The sequence below is a fragment of the Chlorocebus sabaeus genome, chromosome 26 (assembly GCF_047675955.1).
Source record: "Chlorocebus sabaeus isolate Y175 chromosome 26, mChlSab1.0.hap1, whole genome shotgun sequence".
Lineage (NCBI taxonomy): Eukaryota > Metazoa > Chordata > Mammalia > Primates > Cercopithecidae > Chlorocebus > Chlorocebus sabaeus.
Genome location: NC_132929.1, coordinates 48,538,388 through 48,562,737, shown reverse-complemented (window position 1 = coordinate 48,562,737; position 24,350 = coordinate 48,538,388). Strand labels below are relative to the sequence as shown.

The 24,350-nt window shown below is 41.7% G+C and overlaps 1 protein-coding gene across 10 annotated transcripts in view; it reads left to right on the top strand.

The window, feature by feature from the left end:
- Window positions 1-15,344, top strand: part of ADPGK (ADP dependent glucokinase) — a 36,061-nt gene extending 20,717 nt beyond the window's left edge. For 4 of the 10 annotated variants that reach the window (XM_073012291.1, XM_073012294.1, XM_073012293.1 and 1 more), the window contains 5 exons: window positions 4,477-4,608; window positions 7,137-7,257; window positions 10,991-11,187; window positions 11,842-11,940; window positions 13,781-15,344. In XM_073012291.1, the coding sequence (XP_072868392.1) occupies window positions 4,477-4,608; window positions 7,137-7,257; window positions 10,991-11,187; window positions 11,842-11,940; window positions 13,781-14,335 (1,104 nt within the window). In that variant the 3' untranslated portion in view covers window positions 14,336-15,344. The remainder of the gene's footprint in view (window positions 1-4,476; window positions 4,609-7,136; window positions 7,258-10,990; window positions 11,188-11,841; window positions 11,941-13,780) is intronic. The other 6 variants (XM_008015984.3, XM_008015982.3, XM_038010143.2 and 3 more) reach the window with 5 other exon arrangements.
- Window positions 15,345-24,350: the final 9,006 nt, after the last annotated feature.

Sequence of the window (24,350 nt, the reverse complement as noted above, 5' to 3'; positions counted from 1 at the left end):
TCTATTTTTCTATTTTCCTTGGATTTTGCTTGCTTCAGATTTAACTTGCTCTTCTTTTTCTAGTTTCCTAATGTGAGAAGCTACAGTCATTGATTTGAGACCTTTCCTGTTTTCTCATATAGGGGTTTAGTGATATCAGTACTCCCCTAAGTACTGCTTTAGCTACATCCCAAAGATTTGGATATGTTATTTTTATTTTCATTCAATTCAAAATACTAATATCCCTTTGATTTATTGAGATGTGCCATTTAATAGCCCATTCATGGACTACTTAGAGGTATGTTATTTAGTTTCTAAATATTTGGGAATTTTCCAGATGTCTTTCTGTTATTGATTTCTATTTCAATTTCAGTATGGTCGGAAAATATGCTTTCTATGACCTGAATCCTACTAAGTTTTAGATACGTTTTTATGGCACAGAATATGGTCTATCTTGGTGAGGTTCTGTGTGTACTTGAAAGTTTCAAGAATGTACATAAGCCTTTCTGTTGTTGGGTCGAGTGTTCTGTAAATGTCAATTAGGTGAGGTTGATTGATAGTGTTCAAGTCTTTTATATTCTTACTTTTTTTTTTTTTTTTTTGGTCTATTTGATCTATCAGTTATTAAGAGGGATGTTGACATCTCCAACTGTAATTTTGGATACTTGTCTATTTCCTTTATAGTTCTGTAACATTTTACTTTATGTATTTTGAAACTCTTATTAGGTACATAAATGTTTAGGATTGTTATATCCCTTTCATGAATTAGTTCCTTTATTATTACTAGGGATAAATAAAATCATTTCATAATTTTCTTTGCTCTGAAATCTATTTTGATTGAAATAGCCATTCCAGCTTTCATTTGATTAGTATTGGCATGGTATATCTTTTTCCATCCTTGTGCTTTTAATCTGTTTGCATCTTTTTACTTTAAAGTGTATTTTTTAATAGACAGCATATAGTTGGGACTTGCTTTTTAACCCACTTTGACAGTCTCTGCCTTTTAATCGGAGTGTTTAGACTGTTTACATCTAGTGTGATTATTGATATATCAGGTTAGGTTTAAATCTGACATCTTGCTCTTTGTTTGCTATTTGTCCCATCTCTATCTTTTTCCCTCTTTTTCTGTACTCTTTTGGATTATTTTCTATGATTTCATTTTATCTTCTTTAACTTACTAGGTATAATTCTTTTTTTCTTAGTGGTTGCATTAGAGTTTATACTGTACATCTTTAGCCTATCACAGTCTACTTTCAAGTGATAACAGGCATACCTCAGGATACTGCATGTTTGGTTCTAGACCACTGCAGTAAAACAAATACTGCAATAGAATGAATCGCATGAATTTTGTTTCACGGTGCATTAAAAGTTATGTTTACACTGTACTGTAGTCAAGTAAGTGTGCAGTACCATTATGTCTAAAAAAAAAGTGTACACAATTTTAGAGTACTTCGTTACCCATAAATGTTAACAATTATCTGAGCTTTCAGACAGTCATAATCTTTTTGCTGGCAGTACTTTGCCTTGATATTGATGGCTGCTTGCTGATCAGGGTGGTGGCTGCAGGTTGGGGTGGCTGTGGCAATTTCTTAAAATAAAACAATGACATTTGCCACATCAGTTAACTCTTCCTTTCGCAAAAGATTTCTCTGTAGCATGTGATGCTGTTTGATAGCACTTTACCCACAGTGGAACTTCATTCAAAATTGGAATCAGGCGAGGTACAGTGGCTCACACCTGTAATCCCAGCACTTTGGGAGAATAAGGCAGGAGGATCACTTGAGCCTGGGCAACATAGTGAGACCCCATCTCTAAAAAAAAAGTTTTTTAATTAGCTGGGCATGGTGGCACGTGCTTATCATCTCAGCTACTTGGGAAGCTGAGGCAGGAAGATCTCGTAAGCCTAGGAGTTTGAGGCTACTGTGAGCTATGATTGTGCCACTGCACTCTAGGTTGGGTGATAGAGCAAATTCCTGTCTCTAAAAATGAAAAATTAAAAAACTTTAAAAAATTGGAGGCAGTCCTCTCAAACCTTCCTGCTATTTGCCATTATCAACTAAGTGTATGTAATACTCTAAATCTTTTGTTGTCATTTCAACAATATTCACAGCATCTTTACTAGGAGTAGATTCCATCTCAGAAAACCACTGTCTTTGCTCATCCATAAGAAGCAACTCTATCTGTTCAAGTTTTATCATGAAGAATACAGTAATTCAGTCACATCTTCAGGCCCCACTGCTCATTCTAGTTCTCTTGCTATTTTCACCTCATCTGCAGTTACTTCCTTTACTGAAGTCTTGAATCTCAAAGGTGTCCAAGAGGGTTAGAATCAACTTCTTTGAAACTCCTGTTAATGTTGATATGCTGCCTTCCTCCTATAAATCATAAATGTTCTTAATGGCATTTAGAATGGTAAATTCTTTCCAGAGGTTTTCAGTTTATTTGCCCAGATCCATCAGAGGAGTTATTATCCATGGCAGCTATAGCCTTATGAAATGTATTTCTTAAATAATAGACTTGAAAGTCAAAATTCTAGCCAGGTGCAGTGGCTCATGCCTGTAATCCTAGCACTTTGAGAGGCTAAGGTGGGCAGATCACTTGAGGCCGGGAGTTTGAGACCAGTCTGGCCAACATGGTGAAACCCCATCTCTACTAAAAATACAAAAACTAGCCAGGTGTGGTAGTGCACGCCTGCAGTCCCAGCTACTCAGGAGGCTCAGGCACAAGAATCACTTGAAGGAGATTGCAGTGGACTGAGATCAGGCTACTATACTCCAGCCTGGGTGACAGATCCAGACTCTGTCTCAAGAAAAAAAGTCAAAATGACTTCTTAGTTTATGGGTTGCAGAATGGATGTTGCGTTAGCGGGCATGAAAACATCATCCTTCTCCCTATACATTTCCAGCAGAGCTCTTGGGCGACTAGGTATACTGTCAATGAGCAGTGATACTTTAAACAAATTTTTTTTTTTTTTTTTTTTTTTTTGGTGAGCAGTAGTTCTGAACAGTGGGCTTAAAATGCCTATTAAACTGTAAACAGGTATGCTGTCATTCAGGCTTTATTGTTCCATTTATAGAACACAGGCAGAGTAGATTTAGCATCATACTTAGGGATCCTAGAATTTTTCAGAATGGTCAGTGAGCATTGGCTTCAGTTTAGTCACCAGCTATGTTAGCCCCAACAAGAGAGTCAGTTTGTTCTTTGAAGCTTTGAAGGTAGGCATTGACTTCTGCTCTCCAGCTCTGAAAGTCCTAGATGGCACCTTCTTAAAATTATCTTACGTACTTATCCAGCATTACCCTACAACAGAAGGCTGTTTTGTGTACATCAAACCTGTTGTTTAGTACAGCCATGTTCATCAGTGATCTTAGCTAGATCTTTTGGATAAGTTGCTGCAGCTTCTACATCAGCACTTGCTGCTTCACCTTGCATTTTTATGTTGCGGAGACAGCTTCTTTCCTTAAACCTCATGAACCAACCTCTGCTAGCTTCCAACTTTTCTTTTGCAGCTTCCTCACCTCTCTCAGCCTTCATGGAATTGGAGAGAGTAGGGCATTGCTCTGGATTAGGCTTTGGCTTAAGGGAATGTTGTAGCTTGTTTGATCTGCTATCCAGACCATTCAAACTTTCTCATATCAGCAATAGGGCTGTTTTGCTTTCTTTTTGTTGTTGTTTTTTGGTTTTGTTTTGTTTTGTTTTGCTTTCTTATATTCGTATGTTCACTAAAGTAGCACTTTTAATTTCCTTCAAGGACTTTTTGCATTCCCAACTTGGCTAACAGCATAAAAGGCTTTTCTCAGCTTTCTACATGCCTTCTTTGCTAAGTTTAATCATTTCTAGCTTTTGATTTAAAGTTAGAGATGTGCAATTCTTCCATTCACTTGAACACACAGAGGCCATTGTAGGGTTATTAACTGGCCTAATTTCAATATTGTTATGTCTCAGGAAATTTTAGTGAGGCCCAAGGAGAGGGCGAGACACGGGAACAGCCGGTCCATGGAGCGGTCAGAACACATAAATTATTTATCGATTAAGTTCACTGTCTTATGTGGGAATGATCTGTGGTGTCCCAAAACAGTTATAATAGTAGCATCCTTCAAAGATCACTGATCACCATAACAGACATAATAATGAAAACCTTCAAAATGTGAGAACTACCAGAATGTGACAGAGACACGAAGTGATTACATGCTGTTGGAAAAGTGGTGCCCAGAGGGGACCACAGGGTTGCCACAAACTGTCAATTTGTAAAAACTGCAGTATCTGCAGAGCACAGTAAAGTGAAGCACAATAAAATGAGGTATGCCTGTACTTCTCTCCCTCCAATCTTTATATGATCATTGTGAAATACTTGACTTCTGCATGTTACAAACCTCACACTACATTTGTTAGTACTTTTCTTCAGTTATCTCTTAAAGAGATTTAAATAATAAGAAAAATAATCTTATGTACTTATCTAGCATTACCATTTCTGTTGTTCTTCATTTCTTTGTTTAGATCCGTATTTCTGGCTGGGCACGGTGGCTCATGCCTGTAATTGCAGCACTTTGGAAGGCCAAGATGGGCAGATCACTTGAGGTCAGGAGTTCAAGACCAGCCTGGCACGGTCAGGTTTTTTCACCCAACATGGTGAAACCCCATCTCTACTAAAAATACAAAAAAAAAAAAAAAAAAAATTAGCCAAGCGTGGTGGTGCGTGTCCATAATCCCAGTTACTTGGGAGGCTGAGGCGGGAGAATCACTTAAACGCAAGAGGTGGAGGTTACAGTGAACCGAGATCACACCACTGTACTCCAGCCTGAACGACTCTGTCTCAAAAAAATACAAAAACATATTTCCATCTCGTGTCATTCTCCCTTCTGCCAGAAGGACTTCTTTTAACATTGCTTGTGGTGGGAGTCTGCTAGTGATAAATTCTTTCAGGTTCCGTATACCTGGAAATTCTTTTACAGTAATATACTGAGATGTTTGTAGGGCTTACTAAATTTATTCCTGTTTCTTTTTTTTTTTTTTTTTTTTTTGGAGACAAGAGTGTTGCTTTGTCGCCCATGCTAAAGTGCAGTGGCATGATCTTGGCTCTCTACCTCCCAGGTTCAAGTGATTCTTCTGCCTCAGCCTCCTGAGTAGCTGGGATTACAGGTGTACGCCACCACGCCTAGCTAAATTTTTTGTATTTTTGGTAGAGATAGGGTTTCACCATGTTGGCCAGGCTGGTCTTGAACTCCTGACCTCAAGTGATCTGCCTGTCTCAGCCTCCCAAAGTGCTGGGCTTACAGGCATGAGCCACCGTGCCTGGCCAGTTTATTCCTGTTTTTTAGGGATCGTCCTTTATTGTCTGATGTTCACACAATGTTTTGAAAACCATTGTTTCATACATTTTGTCTTTTTTGTTGTTTCAGGCAGGAGGGTAAATATGGCCTGTGGCCCTCGTTGTCTCATCTTGGAAGTGGAGCACTAGCCAAGAATTAGAGAGAGGAAGTAAAGTGGTTGGGGCAAAACTTTCAGAATTGGCAAGTAAAGGGCATGTGTCAAGGCAGAAAAGGGAGAGGAGTATATTTTTATCCAGAAGCTGGGATTTCTTAGATAACACAAAAGTACCTCTGTACAAAGCAGTCTATATAAGCAGTTAATTATCAAGTTAATGCCTTTTGAAGCTTCTGGGTGGGACATATTAAATCTGAAATGGGCCGAGTGTGTTGGCTCATGCCTGTAATCCTAGCAATTTGGGAGGCTGAGATCTCTTGAGCTCAGGAGTTCGAGACTAGCCTGGGCAACATAGTGAGGCCTTGTCTCTATTAAAAATAAAAATAAAAAGTTAGCCAGGCCCGGTGACTCATGCCTGTAGTCCCAGCTACTCTGGAGGCTGAGGCAGGAGGATCGCTTGAGCCTGGGAGGTCAAGGCTGTGGTGAGCTATGGTTGCACCACTGCACTCCAGCCCGGGCAACAGAGCAAAACTCTGTCTCAAAAAAAAAAAGAAAAGAAAATGTGAAGCAGCGTTGACAGTCTCTGGGGACTTTCCTTTAAATCTCAGTGCAGTCTTCATTGTTCAGTGGTTTTGAGTCTGCTAGCCTGGCCTTGAATGGTGTGGCAAAAACAACGGCTTATTGGAGTTGAGGAACAAGAACAGATAAGAAATGGCTTCTAGAAAGAATAGCCAGAGGGAGGCCCTGGTTGGAGTTGAAGAAAAAGGTTTTGGAAAAGCTGCAGAGCCCCTTCCCCTGAAGTCTCTCAGTTGGGATGCTCTTTAATTCTCATATGGAAAAGGCTGTCCTATTCACGTAACAGTTCAGTAATGGGAGAGAATTTTATTCCACAAATGAGGTCACCCGGTTGAGGATATGGTGATCCAGAAACTGTTTTTATACCGTATAAAAACTCAAACAGTTTTCATCTGGCAGCTTTGTTGCAGACAACATCCCATGTCTCTTTGCCTGCACAAGGTGTGAGTGAGTAAAGAAAGTGGGGGTAGGGTCTTCTTTGGCTGTCATAGTAGCAAAATACCATAAACTTAGGGTCTCAAGCAACAGAAGTTTATTTTCTCACAGTGGAGACTGGAAAGCCCCAGATCAAGGTTCCAGCAAGGTGTGGCTTCTGGTGAGAAGTCTCTTCTTGGCTTGCAGGTGGCCACTTTCTCAGTGTGTTCCCACATGTCCTGTCCTTGGTGCACGCGGTTGCGGGAGAGAGATTGATCTCTCTCTCTTTTCTTATCAGGCCACCAGTTCTATCTGATTAGGACCTCAACTCACCATTATGACCTCATTTCATATTAATTACCTTCCAAAAGCCCTATCTCCAAATAAGCCACATGGGGGTTTGGGCTTCACCATCTAAATTTGGGGAGGTGACACAAACATGCAGTCCTCAGCAGAGGGAATGAGATGCAGCCGCTGCATAGGTGCCTGATGGCTGTGACACAGTTCTTTTGTCAGCCTCTCAGTTCTGGGTACATTATGGTCATACCCTCCAGAGGCCTTAGCCCTGGTGACATGCCTTCTGCTGCACACCTCCAAACCAACAGCTTTCAAAATTGGATTTGGATTCCAATATTTTGTTGAAATGATTAGAATCAGCCTGAATGTACTGTCCTGGGGTACTGTTGAGGTTCTGTGGGGCAAGGAACGGGGCTCCTGATAGACTTCGTGTTGCTTGTCTCCAGGTTCTTCTTTGCGGTCCAGTTGGTCCAAAGCTACATGAGCTTCTTGATGACAATGTTTTTGTTCCACCAGAGTCATTGCAGGAAGTGGATGAGTTCCACCTCATTTTAGAGTATCAAGCAGGTAAGGAAATGAGTAAGTAATGGTGGCAAGACCAGTCAGGGGACTGTGTATTGTCAGATTGGGGTGTGACTGTGCCAGAAATTTATCTTGGTAAATCAGCAGGATCCTGTTTTTGCCATACTGAACGTTTCCTGACCTATTGGTTCTACTGAGCTGATACTGGCCATTGTCTCAAGGGAGACTGATAGAGTATTACAACATGGAAGAAAATTTCCAGGTCTACAAACAGAATTGCTCTGAAGCCAAGATAAATCAGACTGTAGGAAAGCAGGCATCTCAAATAAAAATGAAAATGTGTTAAACACACATATATAAAGTTTTCCTTTATGACTAAGAGAAGAGAAAGGCAGGTAGCATCCATTCAGCTCTGTGCTGGATTCTGCCCTAGGCCTTTCTGACTGACTCTTCCTAGCTGCTTGGGGTTGATTCCAAGCTACTGGCAAGTTTCTCTGGAGCATTTTATTTTTCCTTGGGTGTGTGAGTGGAAGTGTTGTATTTAACATCACTATATTGTTTCCCATCAAATGTTCTAATGTTAATAAATCCACATCCACTGCATCCCATCCCCTCTTCCCTGCAGATTTTATATGTTACATAGATTAGGCATCTGGTTTCTGAGAAAATCTTAAATACTTGGACGTACTTTGATCCTGTGTATTTCCTGCTGTATTTTCCCCTCTGCTCAGAACTCAAGACTCTTGAGTTTCTGATTCAACACATTGTTAATTCATATTTAAGACTCAAGCATCTAAACAGACTAATTGGTACCTTGAAGCAGCACTTAATACTCTTTAGTGAACTACTTCCAAGTCAATTAAGAGAATCTTCTCTACTAGAGTAATTAACTTTAACACAAGATATGAACTATGTTGTTTCTTGAAAATTATGCCTTTCTCCAGGTAGAAAAAGAGTTGTAACATGTTCTGGTTCTCTTTCGGGTCTTTACTAGAATCAGCTGGGAAGTAGGGAAGGATAGGGTCTGAAAATTAGGGAAACACTGTTGACGTAGGCAATTCATACTTAATGCTACACGAGTTTTTGAGTTTCTCAGCTTTAGTTTTCCCAAGTGGGAAGTAAGAGTGATAGTTTTTGCCGCCTGATCATTGTGGTAAGGATTAAGAGATTGGTTGGTGTGTGGAAACACTGTGAGCAGCCTGGATGAAAAGATGACCTGGCTGCGCGCAGTGGCTCACACCTGTAATGCCAGTACTTTGTGAGGCTGAAGCGGGTGGATCACAAGGTCAGGAGTTCAAGATCAGCTTGGCCAAGATGGTAAAACCCCTTCTCTACTAAAAATACAAAAATTAGCCAGGTGTGGTAGCGGGCACCTGTAATCCCAGCTACTCGGTAGGCTGAGGCAGAGAATTGCTTGAGCCTGGGAGGTGGAGGTTGCAGTGAACCGAGATTGCACCACTGCACTCCAGCCTGGGTGACAGAACGAGACTCCATCTAAAAAAAAATAAAAATAAAATAAAAGAATGCCCTGACTGTGGACTGGAAGGGTCTGGAATTGCTAAAGATGAGCCTCTGAGGTATTGCTGCCATGAGTTCCAGATTCATGTCACTTTTTTTTTGGCACCCACAGCATGAACTGGGGAGCTTTGTGATTCCTGGTTTGTCATTTTCCCTGGTGACTACAGAGTGGAGAGTCTTATGTCTTCAGCAAGACTTTGATGATGTATTGGACAGCTGTGCCTTGTATGTAGTTAAGGAGACAGCACAACTCACCTCACAAAGAATGTCTCCATCCTTGGGTTTATAAGTGTCACACTTCAGTTTTTCTTTCCTATGCCTTTTCTGCGTACAAAGCAGTGGACTTCCATTAAACTTTGTGAGGTGACATTTTCCTAGGTCCAAGGAGGGAGCCTAGACTGGTGGCAGCAGTCCTGGGCTCAGCTCTCTCAACAGAAATCCATCCCCAGTTTCTCTCTGACATCAGTAGGGACATTCCAAGGGATGTGTCCACTTTTTTTTTCACATTCTTTCTTACCAAACCTCCCCAGAGAAGCCCATCGTCAGGCTTGGGCTGGGAATCCAGTGAGTCACTATGTAGAGGTTTTGCTTACTTACTAGCTGAGGGCAGGATGATACATTGAGAAGAGATTGCTTGCAGAAATGAATACAACACTTTGTGAGGAAAGAGGGGCGCTAACTACCATTACAGGCAGAATTCGATCCATTTGCTTCTCGGGCCACCCCTCTGCCCTGCGTCCCGTGGAAACAGCAAGCAGCTCTGCATGGTTCTTCTCGTCCTTGCCTTGCAGAAGCCTGTTTGTTTTTGCCTCTGTCACTTCCTGAAGCAGTGTATTTTGAACACGGTGTGGCTCCTTTTTCCTAGATTCAATCAGGTCGTGTTTCCTGGCAGTGTCACTATTTAAGGGTTGAGTTCATGTCTTGCTCTCTGGAGAATATCAATGTAATGTATTTTTCTCATTGTACAGAGTCTTTGTTGATTTGCAAAATGTTGGATTTGGAGTTCATAACCATATTTTTTGTTGTCATGGGCATTTAGGTCATCAGTCTGTTCTCTTATTTGCTTGTTCTTTTAATTCATTCCCATGGCTATATGCCAGACGCAGCGTGACGCAGAAGGAATATGATAGAGGATGACACAGGCCCTGCCCTCAGCTCACAGTTTACTGCCAGAGATAGACACTTGGAAAAAGTAATTACAGGCTGGGCGTGGTGGCTCAGACGCCTGTAATCCCAGCACTTTGGAAGGCCGAGGCAGGCAGATCACCTGAGGTCAGGAGTTTTAAGACCAGTCTGGCCAACATGGTGAAATTCCATCTCTACTAAAAATACAAAAATTAGCCATGTGTGGTGGTGGGTACCTGTAATCCCAGCTACTTGGGAGGCTGAGGCAGGAGAATCACTTGAACCTGGGAGGCAGTGGTTGCAGTGAGCTGAGATCGCACCATTGCACTTCAACCTCGGCAACAGAGCAAAACTCCATCTCAAAAAAAAAGAAAGAAAAAAAGAAAAAGTAATTGCAAAATCATGTGCCTCAGTCCTGTATTAGGGTACAGTGGTGGCTCCAGAAGGGAGGTAATCAAGTCTGCTTAGGGGTGGTAGCGTTAGGAAAGGCTTCATATTAAGGGAGGAACTAGCACTTAAACTTTGTCTTAAACAGTCATTCCTCCAAAGCAACTCACATAGAAGCAACTGGAGCAGCCAGATAGTCTGACCCTTTGGATCAGGTGCCCAGAAAACACTGATGGGCAGCAGAGAAGAGGAGATGCAGTGAGCTTGGCTGTTGGGAAGGAATTCAGCCTGCTTAAGTTCCAACTGAATGAAAGATGCTCAGGGCAGTGCTGTGAGGAAGAATGTGCTTTAAACAATGACAGCCGGTACTGTCTGCAGGGCGTGCGTTCTGTGCACTGTATGCTGGTATTTGGAAGTCATGCTGCTGTTCTGTACTGTCTCTCCTGTGTTTGAGAGCTCAGTGGATGGTAGGGCTCTCCTGGGACTCGGGGAGCTAATTACCCTGAAAAAGGCATATAGCAGCCATACTATGTTTCTGTTTCTTGGTTGGGTTTGGGTTTAGGTTTTTGGTTTGTTTCTTGCAGTGCCATGCTGACCTTAGACCATTGTTGCCAGGGTCTCCTCAGCCAGAAACCAGCCTGCTTGGAGCCAAGGCTCCAAGCCTGTGAGGTGGCTGAAAGTGCCCCCACAGCTAGGAGACCTAAAGCCTCTTCCTTTTCTTCCCATTATGTTGACTGGGTTTTTCCAGGGGAGGAGTGGGGCCAGTTAAAAGCTCCCCATGCCAACCGATTCATCTTCTCTCACGACCTCTCCAACGGGGCCATGAATATGCTGGAGGTGTTTGTGTCTAGCCTGGAGGAGTTTCAGCCAGACCTGGTGGTCCTCTCTGGATTGCACATGATGGAGGGACAAAGCAAGGAGCTCCAGAGGAAGAGACTCTTGGAGGTAATGGCACTGTTACAGAATTTCACAGATCTCAGCTGGTGGTTTTCTTCAGGTTCCAGCCTCTCTTGGCATCTGCTGCCTTGCCTTAGGTCCTGGCCTCGCAGGGACATAATCTTGGCAGCTGGCTGTGGAGCTTGCCTCCTGCTGCAGTGAGGCACCTCACTGTATCCCTACAAACGTGAGCAGCAACTTGAGTAGGACAGGTCAGAACATCTTCTTGCCTGAGCCTCTGCATCCTGTGCTAAACTGACCGTGGTTGCAAGCTGCAGGGTTTGTAGTTTGTGTCCTTTGTGTTATTTGTATCGTCTCACTTCACATCAGCTATGCTGCAACTCCTACAGATTCGTACAGCAGTCGAAGTGAACTGCTCCGTTTAGGTCCCAGGAATAGGCTGGCCACATGCATATACAGGGACACTTCTTTGTCATCTCTGATTCTGTATCCCTGATGGCTCTGCACAGCCTAGTCTTCCCTGGTGGGAAAAGTGTCCCTTGTCCACAGAGGCGGTGGGGGACCCACATTGCTTGTAGCTCTTGTGAGCATGCAAAGAAGGCCATTACCAGGAGGAACCGCCTCTCAGGATCTGATCTATTTTCCCCCTTTCTTTACTTCCTTCTATTTCTAATGGCAGTGCTTATCTTCTTCTCTTTGCAGGTTGTAACCTCCATTTCTGACATCCCCACGGGTATTCCAGTTCACCTAGAGCTGGCCAGTATGACCAACAGGGAGCTCATGAGCAGCATTGTGCATCAGGTAACCACATGGGACCATTGTTTGGCCCTGATCCTCGTAGAGCCTTGCAGAGAAGCTTTTTTGTGCAGTGGGACCATCTGTTTGGGCTCAGGGACTGGCTCACTGACATGTAGGTTTGTGTCACTCAGAATCAAGTCCATGGAGATCCAAATAAGGATCCAGGACTGTTCTGAAACAGTAGTGTCTCCTACTAGGTTAAAGTTACGTAACTGACAGATTTGTCGATATTTCTCCTCTGGAATGGGAAAGTTGAAAGTGAGTGGAGAAAACTGAAAGCCCAGCTCAGCTGTTTTCAGTTGAATTTCAAAAAGCTCAAAGCAAAGAAACTTTGGGGGAACCTCCCTCCTTCCTCAGGCATCTGGGTGTCCGGCGCCTGCCTCTGGGCAGCAGCAGTGATTAGTATAAATCTGAGCAGGTGAGGCTTCAGAACACAAGCTTTGGAGACCTGGGTTAGCATGCCAGCCTTGCACTCCCCAGCTTCATGAACTCAGGCAAGTTATCTCACCTGGCAATCTATTGTTACCTAATCTTCTTAATTGGTTATGTATTCATTTGGTTAAAAAATACTCCAAAACTATGAAAAGATATGCAATGAAGTCTCCCTCCTACTTCCTCCCCTTCCCTACTTGTAACCTTCATCAGTTTATTTCCAGAGTTCTTTTGTACAAGAATAAGAAAATACGGAAATATATCCTGATTTTCCTTTTCCATCCCCTTTTCCCCAAAAAGATAGCATAGCCTACTGAATACACTGTTCTTCACTTTGCTCTTTTTTTCACTAAATATATCTTGGAGATCTTCCTGCATCATTAACATGGAGAGTATCCTCTGTCTTTTCACAGCCACATGGTTAAAATGAATGTGTAGATGTACCTCTGTTTACTTAACCTGAACCTTCTTGATGGACATATTGGTTATTTACTGCCCTTTGCTGTTACACACAGTGCTGCAGTGAACGACTTTATACATGATTTTATTTTGCGTGTGAGCAAGTCCATATGTATGAGAAATTTTCAGAAGAACAGCTGGATTGGAGCATAAGAAAGCATTTGTAATTTTGAGATTGCCAGCTTGCCCTCCATGAGAATTATACCAGTTTACTTCCCACTGGCATTATTTACAAATGCTTGTTCCCTCATATCCTTGCTACCAGAATGTTAAAATTTGCATTTATATCAGTCTGACAGATGAAAAACTGGTATTTCAGTATACAGTCATCCCTCGTCGTCAGCAGTGTGTGGGCCAGGGGGTGGGGAGAGTATTCCAGAACCCTTCCCAGATACCAGAATCTGCAGATGTTTACATCCTGCAGTTGGCCCCATGGAATCTGTGGATTAGACAAGTTGGCCCTCCCTATCTGCAGGTTCCACATCCTCGAATACTCTGTTTTCCATTTGAAGTTGGTTGAACCCACGGATATGGAGGGCTGACTGTTGTTGTTTTTTTGTTTTTTTTTTTTTTTTAATAGACTTCATTTTTTTTTTTACAGTAATAATTAGGTGCACAGCAAAATACAGCAGAATCCAAGAGAGTTCCCATATATTCCCAGTCCCCTCACACACACAGCCTCCCCCACTACCAGCAGCCTGCACCAGAGTGGCACATTTATTATAACTAGTGAGCCTACACAGGCACATCATCAGCACCCAAAGTCCATAGTTTACAGTTGGGCTCACTCTTGGTGTTTCTCAGTATAGCTTTTGTTTGGGTTTTTCTTCTCACCTTTAAAAAAAAATGAGCCATTTCTATTTCATTTTCATTTAGTAACTGGCTATGTCATGGGACATCTTAGGAGCCAGGTTATCTCCATCAGAAAGAGACCTGTCATTGTTTTTGTTAGCAGGTCTTTCCTGCGGTGACTTCTCTTGGGCTGAATGAGCAGGAGCTGTTATTTCTCACCCAGTCGGCATCTGGACCTCACTCTTCTCTCTCTTCGTGGAACGGTGTTCCTGATGTGGGCATGGTCAGTGACATCCTCTTCTGGATCTTGAAAGAACACGGGAGGAGTAAAAGCAGAGCCTCGGATCTCACCAGGATCCATTTCCACACACTGGTCTACCACATCCTGGCAACTGTGGATGGACACTGGGCCAACCAGCTGGCAGCCGTGGCTGCAGGAGCTCGTGTGGCTGGGACACAGGCCTGCGCCACAGAAACCATAGACACTAGCCGAGTGTCTCTGAGGGCACCCCAAGAGTTCATGACTTCCCATTCGGAGGCAGGCTCCAGGATTGTATTAAACCCAAACAAGCCAGTAGTAGAATGGCACAGAGAGGGAATATCCTTCCACTTCACACCAGTGTTGGTGTGTAAAGACCCCATTCGAACTGTAGGCCTTGGAGATGCCATTTCAGCCGAAGGACTCTTCTATTCAGAAGTACACCCTCACTATTAGGAAGATTGTTAGGGGTAATTTTTCTGAGGAAGGAGAACTAGCCAACTTAAGAATTACAGGAAGAAAGTGGTTTGGAAAATAGGATTGAGAGGGTCAGAACTGTTCGTAGATCTAGTTGGAAGACAGCCAAAGAAATAAAAGCAGATTAAACTGTATCAGATACATTCCAGCCTGTTGGCAACTCCATAAAAACATTTCAGGTTTTAATCAGAATTTAGCTAATGAGACTGGATTTTTGTTTATGTTGTGTGTCACAGAGCTAAAAACTCAGTTCCTAAATCCCCAGTTTATGCGGCGCCATCTAGTATTTTAAGCCAAACTTCTTCACCCCTGAGAGCATGTCAGCTGGAGAAAAGCACTCCTTCCTTGCCCACTTGAGAAGTGCACGCCCACTCACCCAACATCCTGGTCTCTAGGAAAGCCTCATGTGAGGTTCCTCTCTCTCTCAGCTCAGTGCCCATGGGCAAGGATCATGATTTCCATTCAGTGTTACAATGACAATATTTAATGAGTATAACCTTCTCAGTCTCCTGCTCTCAAATTTAGGACAGAGCCGCTAAGGACAAAACAGTCCCTCCTGTGCTTTATGATGGCAACAGGGGCTGGGGAGCCTCTGAGGGACTCGTTCATTCTGCAGTTGTCTAGAAGCCTGGGTGGCGTCGTGAGCTGAAGGATCGTGCTTTCCTGTCCTGGCTCCGTAGGTTATAGGCTGGCTGGTGAAAGGTTCACATGGCCCGAGCTGAACTTCATTGCCTAGCTTTGGATGTGCTTTCTGCCATGAAGACTGATTTTTGTTCGTTCTGAGCCTTCGAGGAATTTGCTTTTTACAACTGGAATATGCTCCTGTGTGTATAACAGATCATGTATGTTTTATGTTTTCATTGATCATTAAAGAGTTTGACCTCAGAGCTCCAGGATCATCAATAAATTTGTCATGTTATATATTTATTTTTTTATAAATCAAGACTTCTGTGTGCTCTTAAATATATTAAAAACAATTTACATTTCAGGATTTCTGTCTGTAGTTGATTTTTGTCTCCATCACCACTCTGAAACCAGATAAGATAAAAATCATTCTGGTGTTCATTTATGATGTACATGTTACTTTGCTCTTGAGGTACCTGCAGTCCCTCATGCTGAGCCTGGGCTATAGGCCTGTCCTGTGGGGTTGAAACCGACACAAAGTACTAGTATGAAGTAGCCCAGTTAAAGCTGAATTGGAGCATAGCAGTTTGAGAGCATGGTGAACCTTTTCAGCTTGTTCGGAGGGCAGTATGAACATGGCAGTTGGTGGTGGGCCTGCCTAGTTCATCGGGTTTTCATTTCCCCCGGGCCCACAACAGCTTCTGGAATCTCAAAGCTACCTCAAGCTCTTCATTTGTGACCTCCCTTTCCCTGCTTTGGGTAAGAAAGCTTGATTACTCCTTCAAAGAAAATTTAAGCCTAGAATGCAGCTTGTAACTCACAGCTGCATAGGCTTAAATTAAGGAAATATCTGGCTGCTGTCTCATCCTTCTGTTTACCAGGTAAGTTAAAAATAACCACCAACCTTCTAGCCTATTTTTATTAGAAAGGCTTACATGAGATTTTTATTTTCTCAAGAATTGAAATATTTATATTCTAAACCTAAGAAGACTTTATTAGGAGTTGTGAAGTGTTCTCCACATGATCTTTTCTAAGTTGACTAAGCCCCCGGTCCTGAGTATATATTCTTAACAGGTTCTCCATTTTTTGATTGGTGCTGCCAATAAAGACTAGTTCAGGGAGTATAGACCGCACATACCCTATAGCAGTGTTTTTCAAATAATGGATCTTGAACTAATAGCCACTAAATCCATTTGGTTATCACAAAAAGTATAAAAACACATCATACATTATAAGGGTAAGTATAAGTAAGCATTGTTTTGTAAAGTGTCAGTGACTGTCTGAGTGTATATAGATTTGAACATACATCCCCCTGCAGAATGTCCCATCTTTTTTGTGAAGTAGCTAAGCAATAGAAGTGATGGGTATTTATCACACCGGACAGATTATGCAGAGGTGAGTTGGAAGGGTAGGATAAGCTGAACAAGTAGGGGCTTCAAGTTTCTCAACCCTTTGCTTTGGTGTTTTACAAAGGTATTTTACATATGATTTTATATGAAAAAATGTCTGAAAATCCATTGGCCTAAAAAGGATGCCCAATGAAGAGTGAGTCTTCCTGAAAACTGTTGATACACTCTGGCTTTCATTTGAAACTGATTTAAAATGCAAGGAAAAGAAAAGCTGCAGCATACAAAGCACCACCAAGAAGTAAGAGTACAGCCAAGAATCTGTCATCCTTATCATGCAGGTACAGTTTGCATTGTATTGTCTCCTAACAAGTTTGAGAAAAAATCCAAATTCTACACAAGGTTTTGCGATGGTGAGTACTGAATGATGTTAGACAAGTTACCCTTACTGAGCCTTACTTTGCTCATCTGTAAAATGGGGTTAATGATGGTACCTACCTTCATAGGGCTGTTGATTAAAGGAGACTGCCATGTGGAATATTTAGCACAGTATGGGGTGCATATTTAAGAGTTAAATAATTGTCAGTTATAACTAAGCTGAACAGACAATTTCCTGGGTCTCTTTAGAACTATTTTAAATCACTGAAAAGCTACTTGTAATAATTTAACATTTTGTTTTCTGGTCTTTTAAGGTAAAAATGTTTATATAGTGAAACTGCACAAATTTTAAGTGTGCCATTTGGTAAGTTTGTCTTTTTGTTTTTGTTTTTGAGACAGTCTTACTCTATCACCCAGGCTGGAGTGCAGTGGTGCAATCCCAGCTCATTGCAACCTCCGCCTCCTGGGTTCAAGTGATTCTGCTGCCTCAGCTTCCCAATTAGCGGGGATTACAGGCACCCACCACCACGCCCAGCTAAGTTTTTTGTATTTTTAATAGAGACGGGTTACCCAGGCTGGTCTCGAACTCCTGACCTCAGGTGATCCACCCACCTCGGCCTCCCGAAGTGCTGGGATTACAGGCATGAGCCACCATGCCTGGCCTTTGTTTTTGTTTTTGAGACAGTGTCGCTCTGTTGCCCAGGCTGGAGTGCAGTGGCTCAGTCTCAGCTCACTCTAACTTCCACCTCCCGGGTTCAAGCGATTCTTCTGCCTCAGCCGCCCAAGTAGCTGGGATTACAGGTGCCTGCCACTACACTAGGCTACTTTTTGTATTTTTAGTAGAGATAGGGCTTCACCATGTTGGCCAGGCTGGTCTTGAACTCCTGACCTCAGGTGATCTGACCACCTTGACCTCCCCAAGTGTTGGGATTACAGGTGTGAGCCACCACACCCAGCCAGGTAAGTTTTGACAAATGCATATACTCACCTAACCCAAGTGGCTATCAAGATTCAGAATGGGCCAGGTGCGGTCTCTACTAAAAATACAAAAATTAGCAGGGTGTGGTGGTGGGCGCCTGTAATCCCAGCTACTGGGGAGGCTGAGACAACAGAACTGCTTGAGCCCTTGGGGCGGAGGTTGGAGTGAGCCAAGATCATGCTGCTGCGCTTCTGCCTGGGCAACACAGCAAACTCTGTCTCAAAAAAAGATTCAGATGGACAGCCCCAAGCACATTGCCTGAGTTAGTCTTGATCTACAAGGAGCAGCAAAAATAAAAAGTCCCCATCACCCTAGATAGTTCCTTCACACCACTTCCAAGTCATCCCCACCCCATATCTCAAGCCCCAGAACAACCAGTTACTTTTTTTCCCCATAAATTAGTTTTGCCTGTTTTCAGAATGCAACTTAAAAATGGAGTCATTCAGTATTTAGTCCTTTGTATAAAGCTGCTTGCATTTAGCATAGTATTTTTTAGAGTAATCCATGTTGCATGTAGTTGGTTGCTTTTTATAGCTAGATAGTATTCCACTGTGAGTACACAGCATTGTGTATAATGGCCTTCTGTTTCACACAAGTGCTTTTGCCGTTTTCAGAGTAGAGGTCTTAACGTGTAGTCAGTTAAATTCCTAAGTATTTCATATCAATAGCATTTGACACTTTTGTGATTTTTAAAAAATTTTATTTTCAAAATTGTTCCTTGCTTGTATATAAAAATACAATTGATTTTTGTACATTGACATTGTATCTTGTGACCTTGCCAAATCCACTTAGGTGTAGTCACTGTATTTTCATAATTTATTTTTAGGATTCCTTAGGATCTTCTACATAATCATGTCATCTCTAAAGAGTTTTATTTCTTCCTTTCTAATCTTTATGCCTTTTTATTTCTTGCCTTATTGCACTGGCCAGAACTCTAGTCCAGTATAATGCTGAATAGAAGTGGTAAGAGTAAACATCTTTGCCTTGGTCCTAATCTTAGGGACAAAGTAGTCAATATTTCACTAAATATGATGATATCCATTGCATTTTTTTTCTCATGGATGCCCTTCATCAGGTTGAAGATGTTCCCATCTATTCTCGATTTGCTGAGAATTTTTATGATTTTGTTTTGTTTTGTTTTTTACTTTCTCAGGGGCTGAAAAGGGTATTGAAGTTTTAGGTTCATAGCAAACTTGAGAGGAAATATAGACACTTGCCATATGTCAGCTGCCCCAACACATGCATAGCCTCCTCCCTCCCTATCAACATCTCCCATGAGAGTGGTACATTGGTTACAACTGATGAATGTATACGGACACATCTTTATCACCCAAAGTCCATAATTTACTTTAGGCTTCAGTCTTGTACATTCTGTGGCTTTGGATAGAGTCTCACTCACTTTGTCACCCAGACTGGAGTGCGGTGTTGCGATCTTGACTCACTGCAACCTCCACCTCCTGGGATCAAGCCATTCTCCTGCCTCAGCCCCTTGAGTAACTGGGATTACAGGCATGCGCCACTATGCCGGGCTAATTTTTGTACTTTTAGTAGAAATGGGGTTTTGCCATATTGGCCAGGCTGGTCTCAAACCCCTGACCTCAGGTGATCTGCCCACCTCAGCCTCCCAAAGTGTTGGGATTACAGGAGTGAGACACCACACCTGGCCTGGACAAATATATTAATATAACAATATGCATCCACCACTATGGTATACAGGGTATTTTCACTGCCCTAACAGCCCTCTGTGCTCTGTTAATCCTTCCCTCCCCACTAACCCCTGGCAACCACTGATCTGTTTGCTGTCTCTCTAGTTTTGCCTTTTCCAGAAGGCTGTATTATTGGAATCATTTGGGATGCAGCCATTTCAAATTGATTCCTTTCTATAGTAATATACGCTTCAGTTTCTTACATGTCTTTTCATGGCTCATTTCTTTTTTCTTTTTTTTTTTTTTAATTTAAGTTCTAGGGTACATGTGCACAACATGCAGGTTTGTTACATATGTATACATGTGGCATGTTGGTGTGCTGCACCCATTAACTCATCATTTACATTAGGTATCTCTCCTAATGCTATCCTTCCCCCCTCCCCCCTCCCCCCCTCCCCCCTCCCCACAATAGGCCCCCAGTGTGTGATATTCCCCTTCCTGTGTCCAAGTGATCTCATTGTTAAATTCACACCTATGAGTGAGAACATGTGGTGTTTGGTTTTCTATTCTCGTGATAGTTTGCTGAGAATGATGGTTTCCAGCTGCATCCATGTCCCCACAAAGGACATGAATTCTTCCTTTTTTATGGCTGCATAGTATTCCATGGTATATATGTGCCACATTTTCATAATCTAGTCTGTCACTGATGGACATTTGGGTTGATTCCAAGTCTTTGCTATTGTGGATAGTGCTGCAATAAACATACGTGTGCATGTGTCTTTATAGCAGCATGATTTATAATCCTTTGGGTATATCCCCAGTAATGGGATGGCTGGGTCAAATGGTATTTCTAGTTATAGATCCTTGAGGAATCGCCACACTGTTTTCCACAATGGTTGAACTAGTTTACAGTCCCACCAACAGTGTAAAAGTGTTCCTATTTCTCTACATCCTCTCCAGCACCTGTTGTTTCCTGATTTTTTTTAATGATTGCCATTCTAACTGGTGTGAGATGGTATCTCATTGTGGTTTTGATTTGCATTTCTCTGATGACCAGTGATGATGAGCATTTTTTCATGTGTCTGTTGGCTGTATGTCTTCTTTCGAAGAGTGTCTGTTCATACCCTTTGCCCACTTTTTGATGGGGTTCTTTTATTCTTGTAAATTTGTTTGAATTCTTTGTAGGTTCTGGATATTAGCCCTTCGTCAGATAAGTAGATTGCAAAAATGTTCTCCCATTCTGTAGGTTGCCTGTTCACTCTGATGGTAGTTTCTTTTGCTGTGCAGAAGCTCTTTAGTTTAATTAGATCCCATTTGTCAATTTTGGCTTTTGTTGCCATTACTTTTGGTGTTTTAGACATGAAGTCCTTGCCCATGCCTATGTCCTGAATGGTATTGCCTAGGTTTTCTTCTAGAGTTTTTATGGTTTTAGGTCTAACATTTAAGTCTCTAATCCCTCTTGAATTAATTTTCATATAAGGGAGTAAGGAAAGGATCTAGTTTCAGCTTTCTACTTATGGCTAGCCAATTTTCCCAGCACCATTTATTAAATAGGGAATCCTTTCCCCATTTCTTGTTTTTGTCAGGTTTATCAAAGATCAGATGGCTGTAGATGTGTGGTATTATTTCTGAGGGCTCTGTTCTGTTACTTTGGTCTGTATCTCTGTTTTGGTACCAGTACCATGCTGTTTTGGTTACTGTAGCCTTGTAGTATAGTTTGAAGTCAGGTAGCGTGATGCCTCCAGCTTTGTTCTTTTGGCTTAGGATTGTCTTGGCAATGTGGGGTCTTTTTTGGTTCCATATGAACTTTAAAGCAGTTTTTTCCAATTCTGTGAAGAAACTCATTGGTAGCTTAATGGGGATGGCATTGAATCTATAAATTACCTTGGGCAGTATAGCCATTTTCACAATATTGATTCTTCCTATCCATGAGCATGGTATGTTCTTCTATTTGTTTGTGTCCTCTTTTATTTCACTGAGCAGTGGTTTGTAGTTCTCCTTGAAGAAGTCCTTTACATCCCTTGTAAGTTGGATTCCTAGGTATTTTATTCTCTTTGAAGCTATTTTGAATGGGAGTTCATTCATGATTTGGCTCTCTGTCTGTTACTGGTGTATAAGAATGCTTGTGATTTTTGCACATTGATTTTGTATCCTGAGACTTTGCTGAAGTTGCTTATCAGCTTAAGGAGATTTTGGGCAGAGAGACCATGGGGTTTTCTAAATAGACAATCATGTCATCTGCAAACAGGGACAATTTGACTTCTTCTTTCCCTAACTGAATACCCTTTATTTCTTTCTCTTGCCTGATTGCCCTAGCCAGAACTTCGAACACTGTGTTGAATAGGAGTGGTGAGAGAGGGCATTCCTGTCTTGTGCCAGATTTCAAAGGGAATACTTCCAGGTTTTGCCCATTCCGTATGATATTGGCTGTGGGTTTGTCATAAATAGCTCTTATTATTTTGAGATACGTTCCATCAATACCGAATTTATTGAGAGTTTTTAGCATGAAGGGCTGTTGAATTTTGTCAAAGGCCTTTTCTGCATCTATTGAGATAATCATGTGGTTTTTGTCTTTGGTTCTGTTTATATGCTGGATTACGTTGATTGATTTGCCTGTGTTGAACCAGCCTTGCATCCCAGGGATGAAGCCCACTTGATCATGGTGGATAAGCTTTTTGATGTGCTGCTGGATTCGGTTTGCCAGTATTTTATTGAGGATTTTTGCATCGATGTTCATCAGCGATATTGATCTAAAATTCTCTTTTTTTGTTGTATCTCTGTCAGGCTTTGGTATCAAGATGATTTTGGCCTTGTAAAATGAGTTAGGGAGGATTCCCTCTTTTTCTATTGATTGGAATAGTTTCAGAAGGAATGGTACCAACTCCTCCTTGTACCTCTGGTAGAATTCGGCTGTGAATCCGTCTGGTCCTGGACTTTTTTTGGTTGGTAGACTATTAATTATTGCCTCAATTTCAGAGCCTGCTATTAGTCTATTCAGGGATTCAACTTCTTCCTGGTTTAGTCTTGGGAGAGTGTAAGTGTCCAGGAAAGTATCCATTTCTTCTAGGTTTTCTTTGCGTAGAGGTGTTTATAGTATTCTCTGATGGTAGTTTGTATTTCTGTGGGGTCGGTGGTGATATCCCCTTTATCATTTTTTATTCCGTCTATTTGATTCTTCTTTCTTTTCTTCTTTATTAGTCTTGCTAGTAGTCTATCAATTTTGTTGATCTTTTCCAAAAACCAGCTCCTGGATTCATTGATTTTTTGGAGGGTTTTTTGTGTCTCTGTCTCCTTCAGTTCTGCTCTGATCTTAGTTATTTCTTGCCTTCTGCTAGCTTTTGAATGTGTTTGCTCTTGCTTCTCTAGTTCTTTTCATTGTGATGTTAAAGCATCAATTTTAGATCTTTCCTGCTTTCTCTTGTGGGTATTTATTGCTATAAATTTCCCTCTACACATTGCTTTAAATGTGTCCCAGAGATTCTGGTATGTTGTATCTTTGTTCTCATTGGTTTCAAAGAACATCTTTATTTCTGCCTTCATTTCGTTATGTACCCAGTAGTCATTCAGGAGCAGGTTGTTCAGTTTCCATGTAGTTGAACGATTTTGACTGAGTTTCTTAGTCCTGAGTTCTAGTTTGATTGCACTGTGGTCTGAGAGACAGTTTGTTATAATTTCTGTTCTTTTACATTTGCTGAGGAGTGCTTTACTTCCAACTATGTGGTCAGTTTTGGAATAAGTGGGATGTGGTGCTGAGAAGAATGTATATTCTGTTGATTTGGGGTGGAGAGTTCTGTAGATGTCTCTTAGGTCCACTTGGTGCAGAGTTGAGTTCAATTCCTGGATATCCTTGTTAACTTTTTGTCTTGTTGATCTGTCTAATGTTGACAGTGGGGTGTTAAAATCTCCCATTATTATCGTATGGGAGTCTAAGTCTCTTTGTGAGTCTCTGAGGACTTGCTTTATGAATCTGGGTGCTCCTGTATTGGGTGCATATATATTTAGGATAGTTAGCTCTTCCTGATGAATTGATCCCTTTACCATTATGTAATGGCCTCCTTTGTTTCTGTTGATCTTTGATGGTTTAAAGTCTGTTTTATCAGAGACTAGGATTGCAACTCCTGCTTTTTTTTGTTTTCCATTGCTTGGTAGATCTTCCTCCATCCCTTTATTTTGAGCCTGTGTGTGTGTCTGCATGTGAGATGGGTCTCCTGAATACAGCAAACGGATGGGTCTTAACTCTGTATCCAATTTGCCAGTCTGTGTCTTTTAATTGGACCATTTAGTCCATTTACATTTAAGGTTAATATTGTTAATGTGTGAACTTGATCTTGTCATTATGATATTAGCTGGTTATTTTGCTCATTAGTTGATACAGTTTCTTCCTAGCATCGATGGACTTTACATTTTGGCATGTTTTTGCAATGGCTGGTACCAGTTGTTCCTTTCCACGTTTAGTGCTTCCTTCAGGATCTCTTGTAGGGCAGGCCCGGTGGTGACAAAATCTCTGAGCATTTGCTTGTCTGTAAAGGATTTTATTTCTCCTTCACTTATGAAACTTAGTTTGGCTGGATATGAAATTCTGGGTTGAAAATTCTTTTCTTTAAGAATGTTGAATATTGGCCCCCACTCTCTTCTGGCTTGTAGAGTTTCTGCCAAGAGATCTGCTGTTAGTCTGATGGGCTTCCCTTTGTGGGTAACCCGACTTTTCTCTCTGGCTGCCCTTAACATTTCTTCCTTCATTTCAACTTTGGTGAACCTGACAATTATGTGTCTTGGAGTTGCTCCTCTCGAGGAGTATCTTTGTGGCATTCTCTGTATTTCCTGAATTTGAATGTTGGCCTGCCTTACTAGGTTAGGGAAGTTCTCCTGGATGATATCCTGCAAAGTGTTTTCCAAGTTGGTTCCATTTTCCCTGTCACTTTCAAGCACACCAATCAAACATAGATTTGGTCTTTTCACATAATCCCATATTTCTTGAAGGCTTTGTTCATTTCTTTTTACTCTTTTTTTCTCTACACTTC